Here is a 20,571-nt window from a genome sequence, read left to right as displayed (position 1 = left end):
TGTCGGTTTGAGTGTGGCAAGGTGATGAATCATCCTTGTGTGGACGCTTAAATAAACTATTAGGGGACAAGCCTAAGTGTGCCTTTGCTAACCTGTCAATGAGTGTTAGCCACATGCAGAACCTCGGAGGGACCTGACAGCCCCAAGTCCGAGTTTTTGTAATGAAACTGAACCCCTCCTTCATTTGTCTAGCCTCCAGAGCTTTTCACAAAATGTTATCCTTTGATCCTCATAAGCAACCCTTTAAGGCTGGCGAAGCAGAGATTCATGTCCCCATTTTATCAATCCCCAGACTGAACCTTGAAGGGCTAATAGACTCCAAGTGGTTCCAGTGTTGCTGGAAACCAAGCCCCTGATTGCAGTGCTGAGGTCTTTGATACTGCCTCTGCTGCTTTTCCCCCTCGTGGGTGGGCAGGCATGGGCAGAGGTAACAAGCACCAAGTCTATGGCCGTGGACCAGGCATCCTGTGATGTTCCCAATACATTTGCCTTAGAAAGTACCTCCGGATGTATGCCAGGTTTGCACCAAACTAGCATAGTAGGTGAAGAGCGATTTAAAAAAAAAAAAAAAAACAACAACCTCGGAGAGCACATAGCCCTCCAAGATATAAGTCATTTACTCCCTTGTTACCAGCAGGATCAGGTTCAACCTGCATAAATCTAGTTTAGTGTACTTTAATTGCTTGTAAACTAAGTGTTTCCTGGATATGCCACTGACCATGAATAATTAGAATCATTTCAGTGACTGAGTTTTCGAAAGTGAATGGGAGAACAGACAAAAAGAGCTGCTCAGAAGCGAGAGTCATTTGTTAAAGTGTGAGTGGGAGCGTTGTCTCAGCCTTCTCCAGTTTTGCTTTGTCTTTTTTTTTTTTCATGATGTCACTAGAACTGCCTGTTTTCCAGATACTCTGGCTGCCCTTCATTTTTTATGCATCTCTCATGTTAAGTAATGCCAGCTGCTGACAACAACCGGGCCCAATGGCCACATGTCAGAGTCATTCATTCACCCAGCAAAGTTGTCCGGAGTGCCTACTGTGTGCCAGGCCCATACCAAATCCCCAGGATAGAGAAAGAGATAGGATCCGGTTCCCAGCCTGGAGGAGAACGCTGCGTGGTGGGGGAGAGAGGCACATAAACAAATAATTACAGCAGAATGTGATAAGTGCTAGGATAGAGAGGTTGGCAGTGAGCTGTGGGAACAGAGAGGAGGAACCCACTCCAGCTGGGGGAGCTGGGAATGGTGCAGCAGAGGCCACATGTAGCAAGGGCTCAAAGGAAGTAGAAGAGTTGACCAGATAAAGAGAAATCGGGAGAGACACTAGGCTTCAGTGTAGCTACAGTTCCAGGGCTATAGCCCAGACCATACCGTGAGATAATGCAGGAGAAGCCGGTTGGGCCACACTGTGAAGGCCTTTGTATGTACCGCTGTAGAGTTTGGACTCAGTCCTGCAGTCAGTGGGGAGCCGACCACGGTTTTTAAGCAGGGGGAATGACATGACCAGATCTGAATTTCTGACGGAAACCTCCAGGAGGGAGGGGACACAGGGAACTCAGCTAGAGGCTGAATCAGAGAGCACAACTGGCTTATTGCTCTGTCTTCCCTCTGGACTTCAGGAGCTTCTTGCCTGCACCTCTGTGACAGCACTTCTCAGAGAGCATTATAACTGCTCGTTTGCAATTATAAATCTCCCCATACATTCCTTAGGGGCAGGGGTCGCTCTCATTCATCTCTTCAAGGCCAGAGCCTGGCACACAGGAGTGCTATTGCATGAATGAGTGAACAAACGAGTCAATAGGTTCTAACTGCAACTCCAGTTTGCCCCCAAGTAACCTCTCTGATGGATATATTAGAAATCGTCCTCTGCTGGAGTATCACAAGCAGCCGTGGCTCCCCCCCCCCCCCACCCCGCCAAACCCATCCAACTATCATCATCCAGCACTAAGAAAGGATGTACTATTGGGAGAAGACTGGAAAGTTGCTTACAGAGCTATGCTGGTGCTGGGTTTGACTCTGTACTCGGTTGCTTGTCTCTGTATTAATTTTTTTTTTTGAACAGGCAGAGTTAGTGAGAGAGAGAGACAGAGAGAAAGGTCTTCCTTCCATTGGTTCACCCCCCAAATGGCCGCTATGGCGGGTGCGCTGCGCTGATCCGAAGCCAGGAGCCAGATGCTTCCTCTTGGTCTCCCATGTGGGTGCAGGGCCCAAGCACTTGGGCCATCCTCCACTGCACTCCCGGGCCACAGCAGAGAGCTGGCCTGGAAGAGGAGCAACCGGGACTAGAACCTGGAGTGCCGGCGCCGCAGGCGGAGGATTAGCCCAGTGAGCTGCAGCACCGGCTTCTATATTAATTTTTGATGGCTTATGTAGAATATGTCTTCATTGCCCTCGTGCTGCTGCTTCTGCCTTTCTTCCCTTCTCTCCCTTCCTGTTATGCATCCTTCAAGAACACTTTGCCTCCCAGCTCTTCCCTGAACTTTTAGCCAACACCACTCCCACACTCAGAATTAATTCCTACTTCGCAATTCCCATAGCCCTAGAGAAATGACTCACCTCAGACATTCTTTCCATTGTCCTCACTCCATACCTGTCTGCATTCCTTACTAGACTGTAAGCTCCTCAAGGCCAGAGATTCTATCTGCTACCTCATTGTCTCTCCAGCACCTATCCTAGCAGATAAGCAGTGAGTGTTTCAAATAATGCCCGGAGCGTAGTGCTTGCTATCAGGCTTCCCTGAGAGATAATGCCAGCCTTCGGAGTAGCCTGTGCCTTTTTCTATCTTCTTATACACAGTTAGATATGATTTTTGTTTGGTTGACAAATAGAGAGAGAGAAAATCATTACTCATCAAACAACGGGAGTATCACAGAGATAGAGATCCCTAGGCCATATCACTTCAGGTATTTTGAAAGCCTAGCGCCTCTAAACAAAGCACGAACACATTCATCCATTCAGGGTCATAAGTTGCTGAGGAGCTTATTGTATGGTGGGACTCATGCTAAGGTGCTGAGTGACAAAAAGCGAAGGTGAACATTCTCTTGGGCAGTGCTTATTACTGATTTAGCTCCGTTTGGATCACCCTAAGCATCAAGTACCAGGAATGCAAGTTTTCCAGGTGGAAATGTCCAGCATGTCCAGCAGACAATTATAAATGCAAGTCAGAGCCTGGACAAATACTGACTCAGCCCAGGGATATAGGATCCCTGTACAGACGTAATTAAAACAGCCACAGAGAGTGTCAACCCTTGGGGAGAGACAAGAGAGACTGAGGGTACAAACCTGAGGGTACCTACCTTTCAAAAACAGACGAAGGAAGAGAATCCAAAGAAGGAAACTGAGTAGGACGAGTAGCAGAAGGGTTGATGAGACAGAATGTAGTGTCAAAAAGAAGAAGATGGTCAATGATGCGCTAGAGAGAAAGCAAACAGAATAACTGAAGGAAGGCATTAGGTTAGGCAATTAGGAAGTCACTCTTGATCTCCTAAAGCGGGAATAGCAAATACATGGCACATATGACTACATCTCACGCAGTCTCCACCCTGCCCACCATGTGTACTCCCATGGATACATTACAAATTGATCATGGCACACTTTCCAGCTACACCTAGACATGGCCTCAGAATCCTTTTTAACACAGCACCCCAAGCAGTACCTACCAATCAGAGTTGCCAACAAGTTGAAATTTCTTTGCCATTCCTCTTCTAAAACATAGTCCAGTGCAGGTGTGAGGAAGAAGGTAGACTAAAGTGGGACAAAATTTATGAGACGTGAGGATATCAAGGTGATAAAGAAAAAAGAGATTTTAAAAGTTAGCAGTGAAGGGATAGAGAGAGGGCAGTTGCTTGGCATGGTATAAGGATGAAGCCAAGGTATGTACTAATCCTCCAGTAGAATTAATTTTCAAAGTCATCTCAGTATTTGTCCACCAACCAAGCCAAGTAAAGCAATGTTCCTGTACTCTCCCTTCCACCATCCCACCCTTGACTTCAGGAAAATTTAATGTCAAAAAGCTTCATGTGCAGGCCTGTTTCCAACAGAGACAAGGTATAACCAGAATTGGTCCTGCACACATTGATGAAAGAGGAATTCTCTGTAATGGCGGAAATTTGAGGCTCAGTATCAGATGTGAGGAAGGTATTAGTCCTGGCCAGGGCTCTGCCCCAAACCCTTGAAACCACACCCTAAAGGAAAACCTTTGGTTTTCCATGGGTTCAAATTCATATCTGTTAGGGTACATATGAGGGTACTTCAAAATGTTTGAGGAGGGGCTGGTGCTGTGGCGCAACGGGTTAATGCCTTGGCCTGAAGCGCCGGCGTCCCATATGGGTGCTGGTTCAAAACCTGGCTGCTCCAATTTCTGATCCAGCTCTCTGCTATGACCTGGGAAAGCAGTAGAAGATGGCCCAAGTCCTTGGGCCCCTGCACCCCCATGGGAGACCCGGAAGAAGCTCCTGGCTCTTGGCTTCGGATCTGCACAGCTCCAGCCATTGAGGCCAATTGGGAAGTGAACCAGCGGATGGAAGACTCTCTCTCTGCCTCTCCTCTCTCTGTGTAACTCTGACATCCAAATAAATAAATAAATCTTTAAAAAAAAAAAAAAAGTCTGAGGAAAAATGGAACTAAAAGGTAAATTGGGATGAGTGTCTGACCTGCTGGGTAAGATGCTGGTTAAGACACCCACATCCCGTATCAGAGCACCTGGGTTCAACATCCAACTCTGGCACCTGACTCCAGCTTCCTTTCAATGCAGAGCCTGGGAGGCAGTGATAATGACCCAAGTGACTGGCTTCTTGCCACCCATGTGGGAAGTCTGTATTGCTTTTCTGGCTCCCAGCTTTGACTTGGTCCAGCCCAGGCCATGTGGTCATAGGGAGTGAACCAATGAATGGGAGTTCTTTGTTTCCTTCTATTTGTCTCTGTCTCTCTGCCTCTCAAATAAATTAAAAATAAAGATGAAAACGGATAAGTGTATTTCTGTGCAAAAAATTTAAATGATTCATCATTTTTTCATAATATGCATTTCCATGAACTTTATGAAGACCCCTCTCTGCCCTCAGGTGTTAGCATTATGATCTTGACAAGTCATGGAACTTGCCCCAGTGCCCCACACATGTGAAGGCATTTTGTTATAATTTAACCAATACCATACAGGTTCTTTCCTGTAATTATATCTTTCTCTCTATTTAGCTTGTCATCTCCTTGAGAGCAATCACCCGACCTTATTCTTTTGGTACTCAGCTTTTCCATAGGACCTAGAAGATACTCAGTACCTAATAAAGCACACATACATGCACACACTGGCACTCATACACACTCACACTCATTAGTGTGATTTGACGAATATAGGAACCTTTTAATTAGTTAGTATGCAAAAGGGTTATATATATGAGGATACCTCAGAAAGTTCATGGAGATTGGAATTTAAAGATAAGTTTATTTTGATGCAAAAACATTTTGAAATCCCTGCAGGTTTTGGATAACACACATTTTTTTCAAAAACTTTTTGAAGGCCCACTCTATACTTGCATTTCAACTTTATTGCACCAAAATAAACTTATCTTTTAGTTCTTCCTCAAACCATTTGAAGTCCCTTTGCATATGTTCACCAAGCTTCTAAGTAGGTTACCTAACGAAATAAGACTTGTTAATATTGAGCATATTCTTTGTTTGAATGTAATCGATGGTCAAGTAATATAGTACTTCCCAGATTTGCCTGATTATTTTGCCTAGTAAACTATTTTCTTTTTTAAGATTTATTTATTAATTTGAAAGACAGAGTTATGGAGAGGAAGAGGCAGAGACAGAGACAGAGAGAGGGAGAGAAAGAGATCTTCCATCTGCTGGTTCACTCCCCAAATGGCCGCAACAGCCAGAGCTGGACCGATCCAAAGCCAGGAGCCAAGAACTTCTTCTGGGTCTTCCTGGGTGCAGGAGCCCATGGACTTGGGCCACCTTCTACTGCATTCCCAGGCCACAGCAGAGAGCTGGATTGGAACTGGAGCAGCCGGGACTCAAACCGGTGCCATATGGGAAGCCAATGCTGCAGGCTGGGGTTTTAACTCACTGTGCCACAGCACCAGCCCCTGAACTATTTTCTATACTAACAGTTAAAATACCATTACAACATCTAAATAAGAAAATTATTTCTGTGTCCCATTCATTTAAGCCCACAACTCATGGCACAACTGTGCTCTGGTGTAGAAGTCTAGCCCTCCAACAATTCTTAAGGACTGACTCTGTTCAGGAGGTGAGGGGAGCACTGCAGGTAGGATACAAATGTGGGCTAGCCAGGGCACCAGGTTTCCATTCCAGCAACTACCAAGTCTACCACACTCACATCCACATCCACATGTAACATCTTATCTGAAATAGCCCATATCTCCCTGACCTCTTGGTCCTGCTCTGGACACTCCTAGCCCCCATCCCCCTGGGCCTGCTAGCGATCGCCTTTGATGTGCTGCTTCCTGCCAGTTCAATCCAACAACTAATGGAGTTATTATTTTTGTTTGTTTGTGTTTTAAAGCCCATAGCAATAAAATTTACTCCCAATAATACCACTGCAATTTTATGTCCTTAAAATGTACCATCAATGACATATGTAATAACCGAATTTCCTGTAAACAGAAGTGTTTTTCTGGGAAAAAGAGGGCTTTTTTGTTTCCATCATGGTTGGGCCCAGGTCCTTTGATGGAGTAATTGGTGATACAGGAAAGGTTGAGAAGCATCGTTGGAGACCACGTTATGGTTCAAAGTGCTGGGGCTCTGTTATTATGGTTCTGATGAGTTCTGTTCACAGAGTGAGTCAGGACAAGAAAACTCTTCCTAACCAGAACCTGCATTATAGTCATGGGCACATCTTCCCCAGCTAAGACAGAGCAAAGCCTTAGGGTCTGTGAGAATGACTGGCACTGACCATGGCTTTGCCCTAATAGAATCAAGTATAATTTTTAGGGAAGAATAGATCGTGAGTTGATAATAAAAAAATGACAGCTACTTAGGGTATTATATAAAGGAGGCTGCATAGAAATAGTGCCATTGTGTTCCCAAATGACTAGGCCACTCCTTTAGCCACAGGAGCATTGACTGCATGACCAACAAATCCCTTTAAATATCTTCTTATGCTGCTTCTCATCCCTATGGCTGCAGGCGATTTCACTCTTTCTTCCTCTCTGTGTGCTGTTTTTCATTCTACTCACTGGAGCTGTTTATCTCCCAGCTACCTTCTAAATAGACCTTCTTCCAGGATTTCACCATGGTCCCCAACCATGGCTGCACTTCCATACACCACCACCACATCTCCAGCTGCCTGTTAGACATCATGACCCAGATGCCCTACCCTCATCTCAAACCCACCTGAAGAGTTCTGGTCACAGGGGTGAATAGTACCCAAGGCCGTCACGTCCCCTCGGCTAGACTTGCTCTTGCTGCTCATTTACCCCAGACTCCATCAGCGGCACTGAGATTCAGCCACTCACGCAGACTCCTAATCTAGGAGTCAGCTTCAAATTCTCCCCACTCTCTCTTTTCCTCACAGCCAGCCATTGCCAAGTCCTATTGAGTGCGCCTCCACAATGTCTCTTTCTTGTCTACTCCATCCATCCTCACAATAGTCATTTTGTCCAAGTCTTTGGTGTCTTCCCCTTGGACCACTGCAGTCACCTCCACGTTGGTCACTCGGCCTTTCTGTGGCTCCCGGTTATCAAGTAAAGGCACAGCTCCAGTCCTGCCCCTGCCCCTGCCCCGGGACCTGGCACCTCAAGTCCTGCCCCTCCACCTGGCAGTCAAGGCTCCCCCATGCCTTAGCCAACTTCCAGTACATGCTGGTTCCCAAACATGTCCTACATTCTCTTGCCCCTTCTGATTGCCCTCCTGTCTGCAATCACCCATACCTTCAAGACCCCAATTCTCCCTGTTGTATGTGAATCTCCTCAGAATCCCAACTACGCTTTATTTCATTCATCCAACAAACACGAATTGAGCACCTATTATTTGCCAGGACTTATGCAAGGAGTTGTGGGTAATATAAAGAGGAATAAAACAGTACTCTTCCCTTGTGGATCTCTGGCTAATGGATCAGAATGACAGATATAACTAACTCAAAATCCCTATCAAGGTGCCCCTGAGTCCCATGTGATGGGTACATTCCTCTCAACCTGGAAATATCCTGAAGACCCTCCCATGTTGAAACATCTGTCTTTCCCTAGTACCACCCCTGAATCCTATAAAAAAGAGTATATGCTCATCATCTTTCTCATCTCCACTTTTTCCCATCTCTTTTTTTTTTTTTTTTGAAAGGTTTATAGAAAGAGGGAGGGAGGGAGAAAGGGGGAGAGAGAAATAGACAGAGAATGTGTTCTTTTTTAAAAAGAAAGATTTATTTATTTGAGAGGCAGAGTTACAGAGAGAGAGAGAGAGAGAGAGAGAGTCTTCCATCCACTGGTTCACTCACCAGATGGCCACAACGGCTGAAGCTGAGCCGAGTGGATCCAAAGCCAGGAGCCAGGAGCTTCTTCCAAGTCTCCCACATGGGTACAGGGGCCCAAGCACTTGGGCCATCTTCTACTGCTTTCTCAGGCCACAGCAGAGAGCTGGATCAGAAGTGGAGCACCCTTATGGATGCCGGCGCTGCAGGCGGTGGCTTTACCCACTACGCTACAGCGCTGGCCCCGAGAATATCTTCAATCTGTTGGTTCACTCCTCAAATGGCCACAATGGCCAGAGCTGGGCCAGGCTGAAGCCAAGAACCTGGAACTCCATATGGATCTCCCACATGGGTGGCAGGAGCCCAGACCCTTGGGCCATCTTCCGCTGCTTTCCCAAGGCGAATTAGCAGGGAGCTGGACAGGATGTGGAGCAACTGGGACTTGAACCGGCTCTCATATGGGGTGCCGGTGTGGCAGGCAGCAGCTTAACCTGCTGTGTCGCAATGTCACCCCCCTGGCCCACCATCGAACGCTTTAGCCCACTCCAGCCGGTCAAGTCAGGCCTTTGCCCACCTTCCTGACCAACTGTGCTACGCAAAGGTCTCCTTCCAGTGGACAAATCAGAAGACACTTCGCAGCTCTTCCCTTATTTAACCTCTCTAAGATTTCAAGTTGTCGGCAGATCTGTTTCCACTCCCTCTGCCCACCTCTAAACTGTTGTTTTTCCCAAGGATTCTTTTCGTACCTCTCTTCTCTTTCCACTCTGCAGTAAGCCCCTGCCCATGCCAGCCGTGGCAATCTCGCCCTATTCCTTGACTTCACGTCACTGCTAACTCCAAAATCAGTAACATGCATCGTGTCACGGGGCTAGCCTCTATGCTACACTGGGCCTACTCTATCATACAGGCAGCTGTGTGATCAGGCTCAGGACCCTAGCCATGCTCCTGAGGGACCTTCCCCTCACACACATACTCCCCACCCCAAACCTTCCCTTGCTCCTGCTTCTCTCCCCATTAATGCTCCTCCCGCACAGTCAGAAATCCTGGACTCTGCCCTCTTCCTTACTTGCCACATCCAGTCCACTGTTGAGTCCTATCGATGCTATTTGTGAAGTTTTTCTAGCTCCATTCTTCCCACAACTGCCCTGCATCAAGGCACTATTACCACTTCTCAGGGCTGCAGCACCAGCCTTCTAACTGGTGTGCCTACTTGCATTCCTCCCTCAAATTCCAATACATTCTCCAGACTGTTGCCAACAAGCCTTCTAAATGCACAGGTAACCCAGTCATTCCCTCATTTAAAAGTTTCCAGTCTCTTCCCCAAGTTTCCACTCACCTTTCCCACAGATATTTATTTACTACCCAGTAGATGGAAGCATTGCTTTAGGAACTGGCAATATGGCAGGAAACGAAACAATGTTCTGCCTTCATGGAGATTCTAATCTGGCATAAAGCCAAATGCCTTAGCAGCACCAACCATGAAACCCATGAAATGTATGCCTACCTCCCCAGCCTGCATCTTGATCCTCCTTGTGCCCTGCCCGCTAACCATATCTAATTGTAAAATGGGCCATCTCTTTCACACTCCCTGCCTTTGCCCAGGCTCTGTTGGGACTGCCTCCTTCCCACCTTCCATACCCGCTTTGCAAATCCCATTCTATAATAACCTCCTCTGGTGTAGTTTATAGGCTCCTATAGCTAGTGCTACTGTTGTGAATGACCTGGGTTCAAATCTCAGCTATGTACATACCAGCTGTGTGCGTTCTGTCCAGTTAACTGACTGTTCTGTGCTTTAAATCCTCATCTCAAAATAGAAACAGTAATATTATGTATCATGTGTTAATTGTGTAGTTGTGATAATTAAATTAGTCAGTCCCCCAAAAATGCTTAGACAAGTCAGTCGGCTGACACATAATTAGCCTGTAAGAAATGTTAGCTATTATTTTTCTTCATCATCATCATTATTATTATTCCACTCTTCACAATGTAGTATAATAGTTTCTCCTATTACGCATGTCTTAATATCTTCGGACCTCAGTGACTAACCTAATTTGGCATACTGTAGGCGCTTAGTAAATGTTGAGGCAAAAAGTGAAAGGACTGGCTGATTTGAGTTTGTGATTTGATTTCCTGTGAGCAAACAGGGTTATGGAGGAATAGCAACCTTAGTGTTGCTTCTCAGTATCTTTTTGAGTAAACATCTAGTTGTCTGTCATTTCCATTGTGTGAGCAAGAGCTGGATAGGAGGGACTAAGAAAGGAGCATTGATTTGGGCTGAACTGAAGTAGACCTGAGCTATTTACATGGCTTTATCCATTGACTCTTGAGTGGCGAAGAGACTGACAGCCTAACGTAGCCCTTGCCCTCAGTTCCCATCCCTCCTCCTCACTTCATACTTTCCATTTGCTTCTTTCCCAGTACCATATTCCCCTTAAAGATGCATAAACTGAAGCCAGGAGGAAAAAGAACGCTTAGAGGAAAGGGGGAAGGCGTGGAGAAGGGTTAGCACCTCCCTCCTTCCTTTACTGAGATCAAAGCCCGTGTTTTCCCTTGAAGGCCGGCTGGCCTTTTTCATTCCCTGCTCCACCTGTCTGGGAATGGGATTGCTGCTTGCCCATTTCCTTTCCTCCTTGGGGCTGGAGGGCAGTTTCAGGGTGGGGCCTCGAGCTATTTCCAGTGCTAGCCAAATCCCTCCACCCCAACATCACTTTTGCCTTGCGTGATCATATTTCCTTTTCACCTCGCCAGTAAGCAACAAGTGGCAGGACCATGACAGGAAACTCTGAGAGATGTCAGTTTCTCCACAGGCCCTAAGCAGAGCTAATGGCTTAAACAAGTCGGGAGGGACCTGGTAGCTGCTAGGCATTATCTGGCAGGAGGAACAGGCTCTTCTTTCTACAAAGCCCCAAATGCTTTGCCCAGCATCCCTCAGGGCATGGATGAGGCTTGGTTAGGCAAGGGGTCCTTGCCCCCAGGAGAAGGGACTTCACAGTTATTAAGGTCCAACTCTGTACCAGGCCCTATGCTAGGCCCTTTTAAAGCTATTATCTCATTGCTTCCTAACAATCCAACCAAGTCAGCATTTCTCCTCTCTCTGGTCAAAATGACGAAACCAAGATTAGGCAATTTATCCAAGGTACACAACTAGATCCAGGCACTGAAATCCAGTTCCCAACTCTGAAGCCAGTGTTCTTTCCATGTCATCACACTGCCTCAAGAGTCTAAAAGGGTCATTAATGCTATGAGTTGACTTCTTGAATTATTCAACACAACTAACTGAACAGCTAGCTAAACCCTGGGTGAATTAATTTAATTTAACATACATTTAAGGAAAACCTGTGATGACTTGAGTTCAACTCTACAGGGCACGCAAGGGGAATGTGCTGGAAGTCTGTGACTTTGCAGCATTCATAGTCCGTAGAAAAGATCTAAGGAGTGCAAAAAATAAAGATAACCTATAACACAGAAACAAAGAAAAACCTTGACGGGCTGGAGTGGGGAAACAGTAACATCTTTGCCTTAGATACAGCATAGGACTACTAGGTGCCTGCTGCCACTCTCAGCCTCCAGCAAAGATCAGGGCCAGCCAACTGCTATGTGGAACTGGCTGGCAACACAGGGACTTTCTGTGCATTCTTCTAGCTTAAGAATAGTGCAAATAAGCAAGACCTGGAAACAAGGTTTGATTGGCAAGGCGGGGAGAAGTTTAGGAGTCCAGACTTAGCTGTTACAAGTCTGCTTCAGCAAAGAACGGGTTATTTATGACTTAGCCCACTGTGTGGCTCAATTAGTTAAAGCCAGGTGCTAATGAAGCCAAGCCAAGAGGCCTAATCCCAGGAGAGCCGAGTTCTGTCACATGGGCAGTCAGTTCTGGTCCCAGCTGGCCACCTTACAACTGTGTGCTCTTGATCAAAGAGGGAACTAAAGTAGGAGAGGCCGGACAACCACATAGTAGGCACTCACTAGGGAGGACATGCCGTTCCAAACCCTCAGCCCCACGCAGACCACTCGCGGCATGTCTCGCTGACAGAGGATCAGCAGCGTCATCTTCACTCGTGGAGGCAGAACATTCCCTCCTTCTGGACCTCGGCGCCTCTCTGATTTTTATAGCGCTTTGATGCCAGGGGCTTGGGTCTCCCTGAGGGGCTGCTTCCCTGCAGCTGCCTGTCTTCTGTTGCTCTCTCTAAGCCAGTCTTTCCATACCTATGACATGAGTGCACCACTTGACACCCTCTGAAGAAGAGGCCGCCTAAGGAGAGCATGCCACACCTGTTGGAAGCCTTCTCTTGCAGAGCCAAGCCCACAAGGTCCCTCAGGCTTGGCCTGAGGGGCCTTCCTTGGCTAAAAATACAAGCCTCTCAGGTTTCCTCCACAATGACTGGGGCAGTGGTTAGTTTCTGGATATGTCCCCCAGGTAACCCCTCTTATCTGTTCCATATATGGGCTTGCTAAGGACATCTCTACTCAAGGCCTCTTCATCTCCAGACCTCAGGCCTTCAGGCACCAGAGAGTGATAACTCCAGCAGGAAGAACCTAAGTCTCTCTCTTTCTCAGTCAGTCAGTGTACACACATGCATGCATGCACGCACACACACACAAGCATTGGCACAGCCTTGGGCCTTGGGCCTTTTCCTTTTAATTAAATGTGCAGAGTTTTCTGTCATGGATGTGCAAAAAGGCATCAAATTACTCCCATGTCTTCCACAGTGATGCCATTAGACTCCTTAGTGATTGTTCCACAACATCTCCCACGGTGCCAGATGTACATGATTCTTAACAACAATAATTTGGTGACAGCAGCCATAACCCTGGATTATTTTTAAGAAGCTCTTTGAATGGCGTCAAAGTCAAGACACATATCAAGGTCCCTGTTTTCATGCCCTCTGTACCATTTTTTCATGGAATTTGAATTTCCCTGGTTTCCTTCCCTCCTAACAATATCACTATTCAAAGCACGTAATGTTAAGGACCATACGCTCCCTCTCCAGAGAGTGTGCACAAATACTATTTCTGTTAAAAACTAAACAGAAATAGTAGCTTTGCATATTTCCCATTCAAAGACTTATCCCAATTGAATGATTCCCTTTGTCATGGAGTGTTTTTCCCCAAGCAGGCCCTAACAGAGAAGCTGAATCAGATATTGTGATTTAGCAAAGGTCACAAGGAGTCATCTAGCGAGCTAGAAATAGAATCCACAAGCTTTATTTTTGATTCCGTGATTTTAAAAACAAATCAACTCGACTATAGAGAAATAAAAATGAAAGCAGAGAAACTAAACTTGTTTACCATATCGGGGAGCAGGGGATTCAAGGCAACCAAAACTAACAGGCAGCTGCCAAGACCTGTGATCACCTAGGAATGGAGCGACACTGAGCTGCCTGCCCTCAGGTAGTTGATAATCCAGTAAAGAGATGGCAGGGGGATATGTGAGCACTGTAGGAAAAAACAATCTCTATCCAATGCTGAATGCGCTTGGGAACACCTACAGGACCCCAGAGGAGGTCTCATGTGCCTTCCTAGCACCCCCCACTTTGCAGCACAGTGATCTGCATGTGATAAGCAGACCAGCCTCTATTGGAACAAGGGCCATAAGAGAGGCACCAACAGAATGCTCTGGGGTTGATGGAGAATGAGGGCCAGCTTTGTGAAGGAACTGACATTTGAGCTGCGCCTGGAAGGATGGCGAGGCTTTTCACAGGCACCAGGGTTTGGGTGCGGGCCCTTGCAGGCCCCAGGAAAGAGCAATGGCAAAGGTTTCAAGTGAAGACAAGGCATGGTGTGACTTGGGAGCATGGTATATCCAGTGCAGGTGGCAAACAGGGGAGTGGCACAAGCTAAGGATGGAGAGAACGTGGAGACCTAGACAGGGAGACCCCCGAGCAGCAAGCTACAGAATTTAGCAGCTGAATGTCTGAGCAAGGGGCCTGATGCCACCAGGACCCGGGCTTCCGGCGGCATCCTACCGCTCTGCCTTGATAGGCATCCCCTGCCTCACTGGTAGTAGTGAGTTTCTTTTCGTTGTCCTGTTTGTATGTGGTTTGGTTTGGAGGTTTTATGTGGTTTCGTTTGCTGTCTGGCCTTTCCCTTTTCCTCACAGTTCTTCACAGCATATGGTCCTGATTACGTGCTGGAAATCACGCCAAGCTGCCGGCCAGACCGCAATGAGCCCCACCGAATCCAGCAAATCCTCAACTACATCAAAGGTGAGCACCACCCCTTGAGTCCTGCCCTCCTTGTTCCCCTGTGTTTGTGGTGGCCCATCAGTGGGGCTTCCTCAAACACCATTTGTCTTTTTGGTGGCGAATCATGTCACGGACTTGGAAGGGAAAGTTCTTCGTGGCCTGACAGCTTGTAGTTGGAATTCTGCACTGGCCACTCTGGTTGGGATTGTCATTTGGCTGGCTAATGTCACCTTCAGAAGGACAAAAGGTTCAGCTTTAGGCACCTCCAGGGGAAAACCAGATCTAAAGTACACCCTGAGATATTTTCTTTTGAAAAGACCAAGAGGAAAATCTTCTTCACAATGAGAAAAGTTCAATTCAGACCCAGGGGGTCAGGGTGGAGGAGGGACTCACAGACATGCTCTTCCAGCGTGGATGGATCCTTAGTCCACTCGTGCCTGGAGAGACTTGTGGAGCTCCAGTGTGTAGTCAGGGATTCTGATACCCTAGGATGGGGGTTCCCCAGTCTCACTCAGAGTTCTGGAGTGGGGCTACACTCCATAATTCTTCCCTTCCCTGAGGCTACCCTGGAATCATTCCAGCCTCAGGGTGGAGGAGAATGCCAATCATCACACGCCATTGGCCTCTTAACCACACTGTCCACTAGCTATTTGGGGTCACTCTCCCCAGCTTTCCAGTAGAGCCTCCCCGACTCCACCCCAGCTGCCTCTATACAACTCATTTCATCTACCACTCATTTTAAGTATTTTAGGCACTCGTTTCCCTGTTTAAGTGTGTGTGTGTGTGTGTGTGTATCCTAATTATCTGCAGTGTTTAGAGACCAAAGGTATCAGATTGCCCATCCTAGAGAGTAAAAGTCCTGTGTTCATTTGTAAAGTGACCCAGCTAGCACTAGTTCTCCTACCTTTGACTCCCTCGTTGGAAGGTAATCTGATGAAACAAGGGAGGCGCTGTCTATGTTGTGGTCAGCCTGAGAGAGTACACTGTGTCCAGAGGGTCTTTGCTGAGGGTTGTATTAAGGTCCATATCCCCTAGTAGAGCCCAAAACATGCCACCAGCAAAGTCTATAGGCCAAGACTCCATGCCCTGGGCTCCACCAGCCAAAGACAATTTGCTAAAGCAATAAGTCATAAACTCTTAGCTTACGCTCATAGCATTGCTTATTGCCCCTGCTGAAGTGTCCGTAGCCCTCAGTCTTCTCCTGACCCTGTAGCTTCAAGCCGCCTCCCTCTGGCCTCTCAGTGACCACTGACCTCACAAGTTCTCACTTCCTAACCAAATCCTTTTCCCTTGTCCAACCTTTAAAGCCTCACAATACTGTTCCTGGCCCCTCTCCAGTCCTTCCCACTGTGCTGCAGCCCTGGTGAACTGGTGAACTCACGCTAGCTCCCCCGGCTCCTCTCAGACCCAGGACAGGTTTCCTGGGTCCGTCAAGACTGATCCTGGGCCAACTTCTTTAACCCCTCTTCCCTCAACCTGGCCATGTGCCCTCATCTGGGCTCGACATCCTGTTAGGGCACAGAAAGAGAAATAGCAGCGGAGCAACTAAGCAAGCCCCTGCAGCTACTTGTGCACACCTCTGCACGTGCAGTTAGGTCTATGCTTTGGCTTGCCTGCACACATACAAGGCACATGGCTCCAGAAAGTGTGACATCTTGCTATTGAGGAAATGGAAATGACAAATGAGAGAAGACATAAAGAAGGTAATGCAAGGAGAAGAGGACTAGGAAAGGTAAGAAACCTAAAAGAGAAGTAAATTTTAAAAAAGAGGCTGGAGGTAAAAGGCTGGGATGAGGTTGTTTAAAAAAAATAGTGATAGGTCTTAGAGGATGTGGGAATTACGTAGCAGTCCAGATTTGTTAAAGACCCTAACAGGTTGAAATAGTATTCTGTTTGTAACCCATGAAATTAATCTGAAGGAAAACACATGGACCAGGATTTGGGTCCACAAAAACAACTGAACACACACAAACAGAAGGCATGGCTTAGCAGCATTTCGTCTGAAAGAGAGATAGGGACTTTAGTTGACACAGAGCTCAGAGTGAGTCACTGGGGCAAGGTGGCCTCCAGAGATGCTGATGCAGTATCGACCTCACTTTAAGAGGGCTCTAAACAAATAGAAGCATGCTCTAGAAGGTCAATCAGGCTGGGGAGAAACTTGGAGCCCAGGCTCCAAGCGGTCTGTTTGGAGGATCTGAGGCTTAAAATGGTCTCTACTTCATATCTCTGAAATGCTGTCACAGAGCAGAGGTCTGTGATGCCACAGGGTACAGAGCTGGACTCATGGGTGGATATTATGAAAAGGCAGATTTTCATTCTTCAAAAGAAAGAATTTGGGGCCGACTCCGTGGCGCAATAGGTTAATCCTCCGCCTGCGGTGCCAGCATCCCATATGGGCGCCGGTTGTAGTCCTGGCTGCCTTCTTCCAATCCAGCTCTCTGCTGTGGCCTGGGAAAGCAGTAGAGGATGGCCCAAGTCCTTGGGCCCCTGCACCCGCGTGGGAGACCGGGAGGAGGCACCTGGCTCCTGGCTCCTGGCTTTGGATCGGCGCAGCTCCAGCCCTTGGGGAGTGAACCAACGAAGGAAGACCTTTCTCTCTGTCTCTACCTCTCACTGTCTGTAACTCTACCTCTCAAATAAATAAATAAAATCTTAAAAAAAAACAAAAGAAAGAATTTTGTTTTTAAAAAAGATTTATTTATTTATCTGAAAGGCAGTTACAGAGAGGCAGAGGCAGAGAGGAGGGGTGGTCTTCTATCCACTGGATCATTCCGCAAGTGGCTGCAACGGCTGGAGCTGCGCCAATCCGAAGCCAGGAGCCAGGAGCTTCTTTCCAGGTTTCCCACATGGGTGCAGGGGCCCAAGGACTTGGGCCATCTTCTGCTTTCCCAGAGCATTAGCAGGGAGCTGGATCAGAAGTGGAGCAGCTGGGACTACCACTGCAGGTGGCGGCTTTACCTGCTACGCCACAGCACCAGTCCCAACAGAAAGAATTTTCTTACAATTAGAACTGCCCAAAGTGCAACAGGTTGCCAGGAAAGGAATGAAGGTCTCTGTCACTAGAAATACACAAAAGGACTTTCAAATGTTCGTGGAAAACATGTATTATGAAGACTACACATGGATTTCAAATATTCTTTGCCCCCAAATAAATTTATTATTAATTCCATTTTCCACAAACTTTTTGAAATCCCCTTGTATGTTACAGGAAGAATATAGAAAAGAATTAAAAGAGCATGGTGAGAGTGCAGGGGCTGGTAGATGAGTCACAGTTGTTGAGTAGGGGAGGTAAGGCTGTGTATAGGAAAGAACTGATTGGGAGAAGAGAAGCTAATTGGCTACATGTGGGTGAGGAAGAGCCAAGAGCAAGTAGAGCATCTATAGAATACTGGGAATGTCCAAATTGTCCATTTTCCCACCTCTTTCACATTGACAAAGTCTTGTGTTCTACCTATGCAAATTAGCAGAGAACGTGAGTGCAGAATCAAAGAGAAATGCAGCTAAACCTAGAAGAAAGCAGACTAGAAAGAAGTCCAAATGTTGCTAAAGAAAATGGCCAGGCTAACCTGTTGTACTGGTACCATGCCCCTCCAGCCTGGTGACGCATGCTGCCATCAGATAGTGTGTTGCCATGACAATGGTCAGTGTGGAAAGGCTGCGGAATTTTTTGCATTCTGAAAGGTTTTCCTGAATCCTGTCTACGAGACTGTCATTTATTCTTGCATATAAAAACCTCAGCAATGCTCTGCTCCCCAGTCCCCCACCCCCCATGTAAAACAAAAAGCCACATGAGGGGTCCAGAGTGATGTGGGCAGGTGAGACAGCAGTGAGGGAGCAGGCAGACTCCTGAGTTTCACCAGCATATTTAGTTGAATTTGTTTATTTAGCCTTTGGAGTTTTTTTCTCTTTTCTTACCACATTCCTTAGAAACACAAAAGATGAGATTTTCACCTACTGGAAATCAAATCTGCCAAAGTTCGCCTCATAGAGATGCATTCCTTGTGCGTGTGCTACAGGGTGACTCAATAGACAGGCAAATTGAGACCTCACCTTATCCCAGTTTTACCGCCCATTAGTCTTTCTGAGACAAAAAAATAATAATAATAAGACCATGGAGAGTCAATTCAAGCCATTGGAAAAAAAAAGCTCCGTTTCACTCCCACAAATTGCTATCTCATGCCTATGAGCTATCTTAAAGGTATGTGTCACTGTTCACAAGGAAGTACGGGTTACAGAGCAGACTCCTGACTGCTACTGTAAAATGACCCCCACCCTGCCATGCTCAGCTCCCGGTCTGCTTCCCTTTCCTCTTCTCACAGTGCTCCAGAGGAATCAGCTCACGGTGAACCTTGCAGAGTTGGAACAGTGCTGCTATGGCCAGTCCCGAAGGGACAGGCTCCTCATGCCTGGCTAGCTGTGCATGGGGAAATGGGGATAGTGGTGGGAGGTTTGCTAGTCTCTGATACTGATGGCATTTGAATCAAGTCGGGGCCCCTAAGGGAGCTTGATGTTGCTGAGGTCCACCCTTGGTAGGGAGGGGTGGCTGAGTTGTGTGTGAGTGTCTGTTGGAGTCATAACTAGAAGTTTCAACATTTGCTCTGAGTTCCCAGATCTATCCCCAAGTCTGTCCAGGATAGGAAAAAAAAAATGAATGAGGTCAGGAAGTAAGGAAGAGGAGGAAAAAGGAGGGAGGGGCCAGACACAAGAAGGAAGAGAAAAGCCTTGTGCACAGCTGCCCTTTCTGACCGTAAATGAAGGAGGCTCAATTTGGGTTGGGAGATGGACCGCTCAACTAATGCAGCTGTGGGGACAGACAACACAGGTGGAATAAGAATAGCTGCTACTTGTCTTAAAGATGGGGAAACTGAGGCTCAGAGAGACTAAGTGACTTGGCCAAAGTCATCTTTCTTCATTCCATTAGCAAGTGATTATTAAGCATCTATTACGTGCCGCACATATGTGGTAATATTAAGTGATACAGCAGACATTTGGACCCAGGTCTCTCCGAACTGAAGCTTGGGAGTCCGGCTGTTTGGCCTTTCTGGTGCTCCCCTTTCCTTGCCAGTATTGCCCTGTCAGATCCACCCCACACCCTCTGTCTTCTTTTTCCAGTCGCCCCTAGTAAACCCCTCCCACTTTGCACCACACACCCAGCTCCTTCCATGGGGTGTCTCCAAAATCTGAAATGTCATATCTCCCTGGAAACGGGAAGCAGGCAGCCACAGGCAACCCTTGAGATTCTGGCCACTGACCTAGACTTTTTAGCTCTCCCTGACCTCCCCACCCGTGCTGTGCCTCCATGGCCCCCACCATGCTGTGATCTGAAGCTCCTGGTTCCATTTCCAGATGAGTAAACAAGGAAAAGAGAAAGACAGAAGGTAGAAGAAGCCTGCTCACCTGGCTTCTGCTGCCTGAAGTGTGCTGTGGCCGCAAGCTCCAGTCTGCTATTTACAGTTCCACAGCCCCAGACTGAGACCCTTTGCATATCTGCCAGGAATAGTATCCTTAGGAGAAACACTGTGCAGGCTGCAAGCAGCACCTCCCCTGGCAGCCTGCAGTCTGGGATTGACACCACGGGGCTGGCAGTTGAGACTTAAAGTCTGGGCATGTTCAAAGCCTGCTGGAGCCCTAAGCTTGAAGCAGAGCCCTGCTCGGTGGGACTCTACACCGTGGAAATTCAGTTTCCTTCCACACCTCCTCTTCCTTTCTGAGAAGTCTGGATAAGTTGAAAGGCAGGGTTGGTCCCAAGGACAGACTGACTGCTTTAGGACTCCTTGGGAGGACTCTGGAGCACGATCCTGGAGGATACCCTGAGTCAATTTGCATGACTTCAGGTTAGGGTCTCTCTCATACCCATCCCTTCTCTCCCCGTCTTGTCCCCATCCTCTCTTCCTCTCCATCTCCCTGTGGTCCTTTCCAGGAGCCTGTTGCCAACCTGGGCTTCCCCATTGCTCAGGTCCCTCTGTTTT

The 20,571-nt window shown here is 47.3% G+C and overlaps 1 protein-coding gene across 2 annotated transcripts in view; it reads left to right on the top strand.

The window, feature by feature from the left end:
• The window catches only part of HDAC8 (histone deacetylase 8), a 256,056-nt gene that overhangs the window by 211,192 nt on the left and 24,293 nt on the right, over positions 1-20,571 (top strand). Inside the window, exon 10 of one of the 2 annotated variants that reach the window (XM_008272803.4) lies at positions 14,518-14,623. The exons of the other annotated variant lie outside the window; for it this stretch is intronic. Within the exon in view, the coding sequence (XP_008271025.1) occupies positions 14,518-14,623 (106 nt within the window). The remainder of the gene's footprint in view (positions 1-14,517; positions 14,624-20,571) is intronic. 2 annotated transcript variants of the gene reach the window in all.

The sequence above is a fragment of the Oryctolagus cuniculus genome, chromosome X, assembly GCF_964237555.1.
Source record: "Oryctolagus cuniculus chromosome X, mOryCun1.1, whole genome shotgun sequence".
NCBI lineage: Eukaryota > Metazoa > Chordata > Mammalia > Lagomorpha > Leporidae > Oryctolagus > Oryctolagus cuniculus.
The sequence above is the reverse complement of the archived record's forward strand: the minus strand, read 5'-3'. Positions and strand labels throughout refer to the sequence as shown.